The sequence below is a fragment of the Echiichthys vipera genome (assembly GCF_963691815.1).
Source record: "Echiichthys vipera genome assembly, chromosome: 20".
Classification (NCBI taxonomy): Eukaryota; Metazoa; Chordata; class Actinopteri; order Perciformes; family Trachinidae; genus Echiichthys; species Echiichthys vipera.
In genome coordinates, this window is record NC_139845.1 from 24,815,186 (window position 1) to 24,827,522 (window position 12,337).

General features: G+C 42.0%; 1 protein-coding gene across 1 annotated transcript in view; it reads right to left on the bottom strand.

The window, feature by feature from the left end:
• Nucleotides 1–3,066: 3,066 nt before the first annotated feature.
• The window catches only part of lmo3 (LIM domain only 3), a gene marked incomplete at both ends in the record, with an annotated part of 61,592 nt that continues 52,321 nt past the window's right edge, over nucleotides 3,067–12,337 (bottom strand). The window contains one exon of the mRNA XM_083934735.1: nucleotides 3,067–3,172. Within this exon, the coding sequence (XP_083790861.1) occupies nucleotides 3,067–3,172 (106 nt within the window). The remainder of the gene's footprint in view (nucleotides 3,173–12,337) is intronic.

Here is a 12,337-nt window from a genome sequence, read left to right on the forward strand (position 1 = left end):
AATGGACAGGGAACAGGCTCTTTCTGGCGGCTGGTTTGAATTTAAGGCTGTGACCTTGAGCTGGATACTTGACCTTAGTTGTTTCAGCAAACAGAGTGACTTCGAAATGGATTTATAAAGCATGAAAGTCTAAACTTCCTCAGATGTAAATCGCAGTCTGATTACCATTGAAATAACACAGAGAAAAAAGAAACCACACTCACTGGTAACACAATAAAACTGTATTACATTTGTGCTTAAAATTATTACAATTACAGTATTTACAAGCGTTGTCCTAAAAATAAACATCTCATGCTGGATGACACATAAAAAGAAATCATTGTACAATAGCAAGCAAAAATGAATATTTCTTTTATGTACACCCACAATTTACAAATTAAAGAAAGGTTTTTTTCCAGCTAAAAAATGGTGCTGAGCGCTATTGCACACGCTCAGATGCTGATTTTTTTTTTAGATACATAACTCCTCTGCGGCAGGGAGCCACCGTGACCGAGATGTTTGGGTCTTAAGGTGACTGACATGCTGCAGAGTGCAGTTGACTGAACCCAAAGCTGTGTTGAAGATGACACAGCCTCCCTTCAACATGAACAGTGATTGAGGAATCATCAATTGGATTCAAGTATCAGCATGTCAAACAATGCCAAATTTTGGACAACAAGTGATGCACTGAATGCTTATCAAATAAATAGTGTATAAAAAAGTAACCAACCCCCACCATCCCCGATCAATGTCTACACCCCTACCACCGCTACGACAACCTGCCTCTAAGAGTTTTTCCCCACATTTCCATTTTACCAGTGTGAAAGCAAGGTTTTCATAAATAGAAAGACTGTCCCCAGCAAAAAAATACACAGCTTTCTTTCAGAACAGAGCCTGGAGTCACAGTCCAAACCCAGGCTGCCAAATACTGCTGAAAGAAGCTTTGACGGAATGCATTTCAGGAATGGAACAATGACTCTTGTCCCCCTATGACAGATAGTCTCACACAACCATATGTTTATCAACAGGCATTAAGTCTGGTCCATAACGTTTAAACTGCTTTCATTGTTTTTGTTGTTTTTTTTACCACAAGGTGAAAATACAACATCTGAAAATAATGTATTCCTTCTAAAATTGTTTCCTAAAGGCAGAGACGCACCCTGTTGGCCAACGGTTGGGCCGATAGGTGGGCCAATGGTTGGGCTGACGGTTGGGCTGATGGTAAGCTCTGGTCTTCATCGCCAATTGTCAGCCCTTGTCGGCTGTTTTTAGGACAGTTCAGCATGTTTAATCTACCGTACGTGAAAGAAATCACTGTGATTGGCAGTCCAGTCAGTGCACGAGAAGAGAAACAGAAGTGAGGGAAGTAAAAGTAAAAGTCAAAAGGCTGTGCGAAAACAGACCTGTTATATCAGGTAAGATTGTGTTTTTTGCTGTTTAGCTCTTTCGAAACACTTCTTAATTGTTTGTGATCGTTCACTGATGCACGGTAAATATAATTTGTTCTTTCAACATAAGGTTGTGTTTTAATGTGCTAACTGGCTAACTAGCATCTTGAATCTGTCCCATCGGTCTTCCATGCAGGCACAGAATGTACTTGCACTAGTTGGTCATCGGTTGTAGTGTTTGTGGTGTGTTCATGTGCCACTCAGTGGGAGAGACACAGGTGACCTGAGGTGACACAACAGTCGGCTTTCGTCGTCACTAGTTCTTTGAAATTGGCTTGATGTGTCCCGGCCTTAACCTGTTGCCTATTCACACAGGGCAGCTCTAGCATCTTATTATAGTGAGTTTGTATTGAATGAATGTAAGTTCCATGTTCATTCTCCTTTTAGCATTGTTTTGGTCTCCACCAATTACTGTGAAAAATGCCTGCTTCTTCAGCCGCTAAATGCTCCACTTTGCTAACTTATTTAGCTTACTTAGTTGCTAACTTATGACTATCGTTTGGTGCTGAGCACACAAGAGTAAGAAAGTCAGGTGATACTTTTCAGGGCCTTCATCACTACAGAGAACATAATGAAAAGAAGTATTTGTATTTGTTGTGAATACAAAGACAAGTGGTCATCAGTGAAGCTTTTAAGATGTCAGAAGCTGCTTACTTTGACCAGGAAAGGGCTTTTTGTTGACATTCCAAAGAGCCAATCACATGTTTACTTTGTCCTACCAGAGGAGTAGACTTATGGGACACTCATCTTCAAGGGTCAGTTGTCTACTGGTAACATAGTTTTTTAAAATCTATTGATATTGGTTTGAGAGATTCCATCCATCCAGAGAAATGCACTGATTATGTCACAAACTCTTGGTGCATGTCAATACTCTTTTGATCGATTTGGAATCATTCTGAGAGAACTATATGGACCAGACCGGGCCTTGAAAGACAGACAAGTCCCCAAGATACTCACACACACACACACACACACACACACACACACACACACACACACACACACACACACACACACACACACACACACACACACACACACACACACACACACACAGCAACAAATTAGACATCAGTGAAATTTTTGCCACTCTTCTGTTTACATTCATTGTTTTCAAATCTGATATCATACAGTAAAAAGGTCTTTAGTCTTTATCTCAAAACCACATTGATTGACAATACCTCAGTGTATTTTAGATTCAAGTAGAAGTTGTGTGTCCTTGTCAGATAAAATGAGACAAGACGGCTTTTGAGTGGGTTAAATTTTTTTGTTTTTGCTTTCCAACAACGGGGATCAGCTATTTAGAAACTGCTCTGAGGCCGGTGTTTGTTGGCCGGGAGTAAAGAGGCAGCATCCGTCACAAACAAAGAAAAGGCCAAACAATTTTTTTTTAAACTTGTAGTTTGTTGTAGGCTTCCAGGGCCTTTCCCTGCCACATTGGCATCTCTATGGCTATTCTGTACAGCAGTGTGTGTCCCATCCCCTCCCAGGGAAGCTTGCTTAGTTATGTACATGTGGGGGACAGGAGCTGGACAGGAGGCAATAGTGCTTTTTGTTGTGTGATTGCAAGCTCTCCTTCAGTCTCTCTTTCTCCCACTCCTCTTCCTCCTCCTCTTCCTTCTCGTTGGGTCTACGAGGGTCAGCGGACCTGGGGAGCGTAGCCCTCCTTCATCAGCCCCTCCTCGTAGTCTGTCTGGCACAGGATCATGTTGTTCTTCAGGAAAAACTTGTCTCCCACACAAAATCTGCATCGCACAAAGAGACAGAGGGAGGAGAAGGGGGAGTTAACACGAGCATCAAAGCAAGAATCTCATCATTAGCATGGAGCTGTAGGCTAGCAGGCCTAGCCAGCTGCAGCACTAGCTTTTTGACTGTAATGCAAAATATCTATTGTAGCAAGCGTAGCCTCGGTGCAACCCCCCCCCCCCCCCCCCCCCCCCCGCTGCATTGTGCAAGTAAAGTTCTCCTCTAGGAAACAGTCATCTCAATTACAAAGGGGGGAGGGGGTCCTTTCCACCTGCAGCTCTTACAGAAACCCCACCGACCTGTCCTGCTCCAGCCGGGGGGGGGGGGGGGGGGCACAGTTACGCTTGACCTTTCAACCCAGTGCCAAGTGGAGATTATGTTGAACGCATAAGAGCAGTAACTCTCTCTGTATTGTCCTGAGGGCTGCTTATCTTCCTGAACGTGCAGGTTAGACAAGGTCGGCAAGCAGCGGTGCCAGTGTTTACTGGGGGGGTGAGCCGGGGTGTGTGGGGGGAAGGGGTTGGGGACAGCGAGCCTCGCCTCCTTTTCACTTCCTTGGATGTTAAGACTGCCGAGTTCAGGGCTGGGAGCTGCACGCAGCGGATGGAGCTAAGGTACCTGACGAGCTCGGGCTGTTCGCAGCATTTATTCAGGGCTGCAGGGCAGATTGAGAGCATGATTTGTTACATCCATTTGGGACCAATTAGCAGGATTCAAATACACCGTAGGTGTTGGCACAAAATACCAAAAAGTGTGAGAATTGTGTGTTTCTGGAAATAGAGCCAAATGCTCTGAGGAAGAGCTGACATTTATTATGAAAAAAAATTGTGTTAAACTGCACACTCTGATGTGTTTTTTTTAAGTCATGAACATTTCAGTGATATATGACATGAACATTATCGTCTGTCAGTCATCTATGCAATACATACAGCAGGTGAGTCCTAGCTGATCCTTCCAACCTTCCCATCATTATAGGAAATGCATCGAGTGTTGTTGACTCCTTCTTGAAAGCCTTGTCCAGTCACGGCTTTTCTTCAAAATATACACTAAAAATAATAGAAATAAAAGGCACCCCGTAACCTCAATATGTGGTATTAGGAGTGTAGCCAGAATTATAGAATTAGTAAATACAAACACTGGGAAATAAACTCTTAAAATAATTTAAATTTGGTGTCACTGGTGTCACAGAACCTCACCAAAACCTCTCCAAGTGTCTACATTGAGCCAATTGCTTTTACTGAATTCTGGGACACTGGAAAATACAAACTAAAGACGGTATAACTATATACCATTTAACATTCATTCAAATGTTGTTGACCATCATGTGGTCGCTGGCACTGAAAGGGAAGACTTGACTCCGTCACACGCAGGTTGTGTTGATGCAGCTCGGCTCCCATGCAGTGTCACTTCCCATGCAATACACCGTTGGGAAGGAGAAATTAATTATCACAATAACCACGAGTGACGTGTTGATAGACAATGACAGCTCATTCTACCACAAATGCACAAGACATGATGCAGTCATATTGTCGTTCCACATTGGGACAGTTGCTGTACTTAAGGAGCTCTCCCATGGTGAAAACTAAATGGTGATAAGACTGTCATTTTTTATGCAGGAAACCTAACAAAAACATGTAGGCCTGTGCAGGAAGAAGAAGAAATGTCAGCTACTTGTGGTTTCTGTTTTTATGAAAGCAGTTAGTAGAGAGATAGCAGTGGACTACGACAATATTCAAACTCTTTTGATTCTTTTGATTCTTTTGATTGCTGGACACTTCGGACTAAAAGGAATAGAAATAATTTAGGAATGGATTTATGTCACGATCACCAAACAGATAGGGAGTTGTAAAACATTTTTAGGCAACTACAATGTTACATGACACAGTGGTGTGGTGGTTAGCACTGTCGCCTCACAGCGAGAGTGTTCCTGGTCTGTGTGGAGTTTGCATGTTTGACCCGTGTCTGCGTGGGTTTTCTCCGGGTTCTTAGGTTAATTGGTGACTATAAATTGCCCGTAGGTGTGAATGTGAGTGTAAATGGTTGTCTGTCTGTTTGTCTCTTTGTGCCCTGTGAAAGCCTGGTGTTCTAGCCCGAGGTCAGCTGGGATCCGCACCAGCCCCCCCGCGACCCCGATAGGGACAAGTGGTTGAAGATGAATGAATGAATAATACAATGTTACAGTTAGATGTGATGAAGTGAAAACACACTTCGAAAGGGTCAAAGTCCTGAAACTTTAACACAGACCACACCCAAAAACAAGTTCACAGCTATTTTAATGTACACAGTGCCATGGATACACATTACTACACCTCTATCCTGTTGCTAGCATGGTGACCTGTCAATCACAAGGTAGCAACTACGGTAGCAACTACTTTGACGTTAAATGGGAGCGCCACATGAGACCATAAGTTCTTATAGTTTAGGTAATAAACCAAGTGAAAAGTAGACTCTTTTTCTCATTGATTTCTATACAATCAGACTTCTTTTTGCAACCAGTAAAGTCGTCACCTGTGAGAATGCAGGTTTCAGGTTGGCTTCACTTTTCAGACTTGGAAGCTACGTCCATCTCTATTATACTGTCTTTGTGCACCATGTCCATATTCACAGTTTGAACTATTTTATATTATAATGCACAATGTGAAGCCGCACTGAACTAGCTTGACCAGATTGCATGGCAACCCGATGGGTGTAGATAGGTTAAGGGAATGTTATAGACTGTCCATTTCTCTATTTGCATTGAGATAGCTTTGACTGAGACCAGATGAGCAGTTGCTTTTGTCCAAACACTGATGAATCATGAAATTGGATTGGAGTTCTGAGCTTGTGGTTTTCTTTTCTAAACTGTTCAAGATTATCCTGTTAGCCAACAACTCAAGATTTTTCAGCAGACAGAAATGTTTAGCCTGCAATACGGTTGTTTTCTTACATATCTATTGTGGTTAATGCCAGGATGCTTGCACACCTTTATTAGCGAACTAAACGCGGACGACTAATATCCATTCATCTGGGCTGTTGGACACAGCGATTAGGCAGAGACAGAGGTGTGTTTCATGTAATGGTGTCATCCATAATAAAAATGTCCTGTTAAAACGACACACGCTCTCATAGAAACTATTCGTGTCTGTCTTTATTGACGCTGAGCCCATTCCCACTTTAACTTTATCTCCCTTTATTTTTTACAACCTCTCTCCACTGGCACTGCTGTCTCTTCCATCTTCTTCTCATCCTCCTCCCTCTACTCACAGCTCTTATCCCTGCCCTGCACTTATTTCACACGGCCAAATTGTTTCTGTTCGGTGAAATGTAAACAGCATATGTGACATCTGTGCACCAATTATGATGAGGATATTACACTGGGCCCATCACAGGCGTGTCTAATAAAGGACCTTGTGTTGCCCTAGTTTTTCCACTTTCTTAAAAACAATTGCAGGGGAAATCGTCTATACAGCTGGGGATATATTGGTTTGCTGCTGCTGGACTGAGTACAGATTTAAAGCTAGTTTGTGTTGCTTACTGCTGATGATATAAATAATGAAATGATTTTACTGTATTAGCTTCAGCAGTATTTAGGGATGTTCGAATTGAGCTGCAACTCTACATTGACATCAGGCGGCGGCGGCGGCACGAATGGAGCTTCTAGCGTCTGAAGTGACACGAATAGAGTTGAAAATATTGAACTTTCCAGGCGGCATCGCGCCGTAACATCTAATCAGCATTGAGATTGTGGTAAGCACCATTTTCAGGAAGTGCAATCATTTACTTTATTATAGAAGTAAAAGAGTAAAGTATGTGTACCTGGACACTCCATTTATGTTTTTTTTTCTCCATGTTTCATGATGCGAATCTGGATCATTCACAGAGTTATGGTAAAGTTAGCTCAAAATACCCCCCCCCCCCCCCCTCTTAGCTATATATGAACCAGTCCAACATAAGGATTATTATTTGAGAGTCTGCCATTGGCTAATATGCGTATAAGAATACTGTAATTCTTATATAATAACAGCAATTTTTATGTGTGCTGTTATTTTCTATAGTAAGATGCCTCAGCCTTGTCTATGGGGTCAGGCTTTTCATCTGACCCCGTTTGAAGCATGTATACAGTTTTGCCCTTAAGACCCCTTGACACATCGTATTAACTACTTCATTTGAAGCACACGACACATCACCACGCTGCGCCAAAATCTGAAATTGGTGTTTAATTAGGTTGAGATCTGGTGACTGTCAAGACCACAGCATATGGTTCATTTCATTTTCACACTCATCAAAGTATTCAGTGAGCCCTGAAGCACGTATGGAAGCACATAAACTGTACGAGCCACTCATATGAGCAACATGTTCTCATTAAAGGGTATGTATGATATTAATAACAATTTGTATTACAAAATATACGGAAACAGGTTCTTATGATATCTTAAGAGATATGTTTTTTTATTTAACACCGTGAAACAGAGTCCAGATGGTTAAGTTTAGATGACAAAAGGTGGCGGTTAAGTTTAGACACCATAAGGCGAGAGTTAAGTTTAGACGACTAAAGGAGACGGTTAAGTTTAGGCAACAAAAGGCGATCGTTAAGTTTAGGTGACAAAAGTTGAAGGTTAAGTTTAGTCAACAAAGGTGATGGTTGAGTTTAGACGACAAAAGGAGACGATTAAGTTTAGACGACAAAAGGAGATGGTTAAGTTTAGACAACAGAAGGAGACGGTTAAGTTTAGACAACAAAAGGATACGGTTAAGTTTAGACGACTAAAGTAGATGGTTAAGTTTAGACGACAAAAGGCGACAGTTTAGTTTAGGCAACAAAAGGAGATGGTGAAGTTTAGGCAACAAAATGTGACAGTTAAGTTTAGGCAACAAAATGTGACAGTTAAGTGTAGATGAAAAAAGGCGATGGTTTAGTTTAGACGACAAAAGGAGGCAGTTAAGTTTAGGCAACAAAAGATGACTGTTAAGTTTAAATGACAAAAGGTGATGATTAAGTTTAGAAAACAAATGGTTATCTGTCAGAGGTTCCTGCTACAGGAAGGTTTTTGTCACCACTTTTTCCAAATTGCTGTTTCTGTCGTTGCGGTTTTGACTTGCTGTTTGCTCATGGGGGAATTGTTAGGTCTCTGTATATCAAAGAATGTGGTCTAAACCTAATCTATATTGAAAGTGCCCTGAGATAACGTTTAGGGACTTCTAGGACTTCAGAGAAGGCCCAACATATCAGCATTTTAAATGTCATATTCAATTTATTTCAATTAATAATAATAATAATATTATTATCTTTTAATTCTAATTTAGCCTCATTTTCTATCATGTTTGCTTCAGAAATGTAAGTGTCCTAAAACCTTGAAAATAGAGTTATCCGATCAGATGTAGTTGTTGTCCAGCTCTCTGCTAACTCAGTGGTTTGGACCTCAAGAGTAGTAAGTGACAGGGAAATCAGCCAATCAAATGTTACTATTAGTGGGTGTGACAAAAAAAAATAAAACGCTTCTCTTCTTCCTGAATTGCCACTGACATGTAGCCGGGTCAGTGAACATGAAGAGTTAAATCAGTACGGCTACAGCTGCTACAGAAAGATAACAACACTGTGGTTAGCTTGATAGCATTGACTTTTTCATGGCATGCTTTTGAAGATAAAGACCAACTTCAGCACTGGAATTAACAGAAAAGGGGAAAAGTGTTAAAAGGCATTGTATAGCTCAAATCTTGCAATGACTGTGTTGGCTGCTGTCGGTGCTGTTGCGCCAGAACTTTTTTAAGTTTGACTTTATGACTTTGCGATGTTGAAGGCTGAGTACCAGATCCCACGGTTTGCTGCTGTTGGACAATATGAATAAAATTGAACTGAATTGCAAAGGTGATGGTTAAATTAAAGCAACAAAACAACTTGGTTAAGATCAGAAAAAAAGGTTGTTGGTTTGGCTTAGTAAATCAGGGACCCATCCACCACCCTGACCCTCCTCCCTACTTGGATTTTGGCGCTTTAATACTACGTCACCTGATTTCCTTCTTTGCTCCAGATGTAATTTCTACAGTAACAAATATGTGGATTATTTACGAATTAAGGTGCACTACATTTTATAGGTAAATGTACGAACAGTGGATGAGGACAGCCTGATATGAGCTAGCTATAGCTCAACCTTCATTAAAGGTCTCCCTTAACACCACATGTGTTAGTATCTATATAGTTACACAATTACATCACCGTTTCTAACTTTATAGTCAGTCAGCTTCTGCTGGTGCTGTCTTTCTCTCTCCCTGTACTGCCTTCACTTTCCTCCCTCTATCTTCCTTCCTTTACTTAGAGGTGACTGTGACTAATGAGTCTTTAGAGACCTCTTGTTGTAGGAGGAAGAAAAAGAATGGCTTCCACAGGCACACACTTAAAAGATGTATTGCAATGCCAGCAATTTGCCTCGAAGGCCCGTGTTAACTAGAGTATTCACTTTCCACTCAAATGAAGAAACGGGGAGATTGTCAAAGAGAGAAAACAGTCTTAACTGCACCAAATCTAATTACTGTTGGGATGCATACAGGTTGAGAAACACTTGGCCCTGTGACACTGATGCTTAATTGTAACAGCATGTTGTAAATCTTCTCTGGCAGATAGCTTCTGGGCAATCAGACAGTAGCACAAGGACACACTGAAGATGAGATTTTCTTTGGGGAGTGTAATGTAGAGAACATAATTTCACATCTGGAAACGAGGAGATTGACATATATTTTTTACTTTGTCTCCAAGCGCTCTTGCGTTTTACTCATTCTGTCTCTGTATAAGAAGCTCAGCACTCACAGATGTCAGGTTTCTGTACTGTACTACCAAAAAAATCAATTGTTAATCAAACAATGTGGCCGCAACTGGAGGAAGCCATCATATCAGTGTTGCACCATCCAATTTAATATGACCCTGCTCTTCCAGAGTATGAAGGCCACAAAATACAGGCAACACATTCTGCAGTCAGACATGTACTACCTTGAATGAATGAAGTTAGTGATTTTAAAGCTATGGTCTGCGATTTGGGATATTGGTAATTATTATCAACATCATTCATACAGCGATTATGGTCCTGTAGTCCGATCTACACATTATAAATGGTAAAAAGAACCCAAAAACCCATTCAGTCTATCAGCCCTAGGCCTGCATAGAAATTGACCAATGGGAGCCCTCCGTCACGGAAGGCTACCACTGGCTCGTACCCTCCATCCAGTCCCTTCGTGTCCTCTGCTCCTCGTCCCCTCCCACTCCCCATCCCTCTCTGTAAACTCTGAGCAGCTAGGGAGAAGCTTAGCAACTCAGCTACCGGAGATTCTGTTACCATGGAGAAGGAAAAGACCGATCCCAACAAGAGGCCTCTGCTCGCCCCAACGGAGAAGGTTAGAGAAAACGGAAGTGGAGCAAGTTCAAAGGTAGAAACCAAGATGAAATGTGATCTACATAGGAACCAAAGATGAGTCAACATCAGGGATTCCTTTGAGCGGTGGAGAAGGCTATGCTGAGACATTTTTGCCTTTTATTGTGGTAGATGTTACATAAATAGCCTCCATTAGTCTGTGCTAATACTGGCTCAGCACTGTGAATGCCCCCCCCATTAGGAGGCGAGGGAGGGGATACGTGGGAAGGAATCGTTGAACACTGAGGGGAGGGGTTTGGTTGGAATCTCATCTTTTCATAATTTAGACCATAGCTAATTAACTAAGTAATCACTACATCAGCATTCTGCATATGAATGCAGTCTGGTTTCCGTTTGTAGCTTGAGTAGTATTGACCAATCACATCTGAGCAGTCGCATTCAGGTAAACAGTCCCTGTAAAGCTCAATAGAGGCAGAACGCACCGAAATGCAAACTCTGGACCCATTGGCTTTTGTATGGGGACAATTTCACTTTTTGTTGTTATTTATCTGCATTCATACACGGATATCTGTTTATAAAGACGCTGTCTCTCAACTCAAACTCCAGTCTCGCTTTTAAAGTTGTCAATCGGACAGTGAACAATGAAATATTAGCTCTTACCCCAAGGGGTTAATCTGTGTCAGACCAATAGCCAACCCCACCTATTTTACGAGGTTGCATGAAAACATTTTGTTGTGCCAGTTTCTGGTGCCATAATTTTAAATGATGCCTCACATGTCACATCCACATGTTATATTCAGACAGCTTCAATAAGAATTCTGCAAGTCTATCCCATTCCAAAGGTTCTTCCAAATTCCCCTATTGTGTGCTTTAGGTAGTCCTTAAATGGGATCGAAACTAAACTAGTTTAGTGTAGTGGATTACTAGTCAATTCATTTTGACGAGTTCAGTCAAAAATGCTGACCTTGAAGGAGGTGGCCTCTGACGTTACACAGCTAGGGTCTTTAAAATGCTGAAAAATCTACAAACTGGTTATTGGTTGAAACACTATTCTATCATCTCCATGAGCAGAGAAAAACTGACATTTATTTGTATGAAATTTGTCACTTTTACTTTAAATTGTCCAGGATTACATCGTGAAATTGTGTTCTCTAGCAGGCTGGCTGCACAGGCTCTGAGTTCTCAACACCAATCATACACAAAGTGACAACTGTGTCCCTTATTGGCTATTAGGCTTCTGTCTAACAAGCCTAACTCATGACATACAAGGCACCAGTGGCTGAGCTTAGCTTTGCTGAACCCAATTGGTGTCAGTCTCTTCTTCCAAAGCTCCAGTATGGAACATCCTCCCTTATCAGCATTGACCTTCCCTTGCACTGTCACCCATCCCGCTCTCCTCGGCTCCCCTCGGCTCCCCTCTACTCTAACCTTCCTTCAGCCTCCCTAGACTGTGGCCTCCAGCTCATCAGGGGGAAATTGGGCCAGCAGTGGCTAGATGATGAGGCTGGACGACAGCCCCATCGATTAGCTGTCCCCCAGGGCTGATCTGTGGCTAACTGCTTGCTGGATGGAGTCTCATATCTCTGTCCTTATTCCCAACACCCTCACCCTCACCAACACCCTATCTTTTCTCAGAACCAGCCCGTCCCTTTGGCTCTAAGACCACGGTGGTGCTTCCTTTCCCCAGCCCTGGTGGGAAAAATAACAGGTCTGGCTGGTGGGAAGGTCACGGAGGTAGATTTATGTCCAGTTTAACAGAGTAAGGCCACATTGGGTGCAGACATGAGCAATCAGAGCCAATGTAAGATCCTATATTTTCTCTGA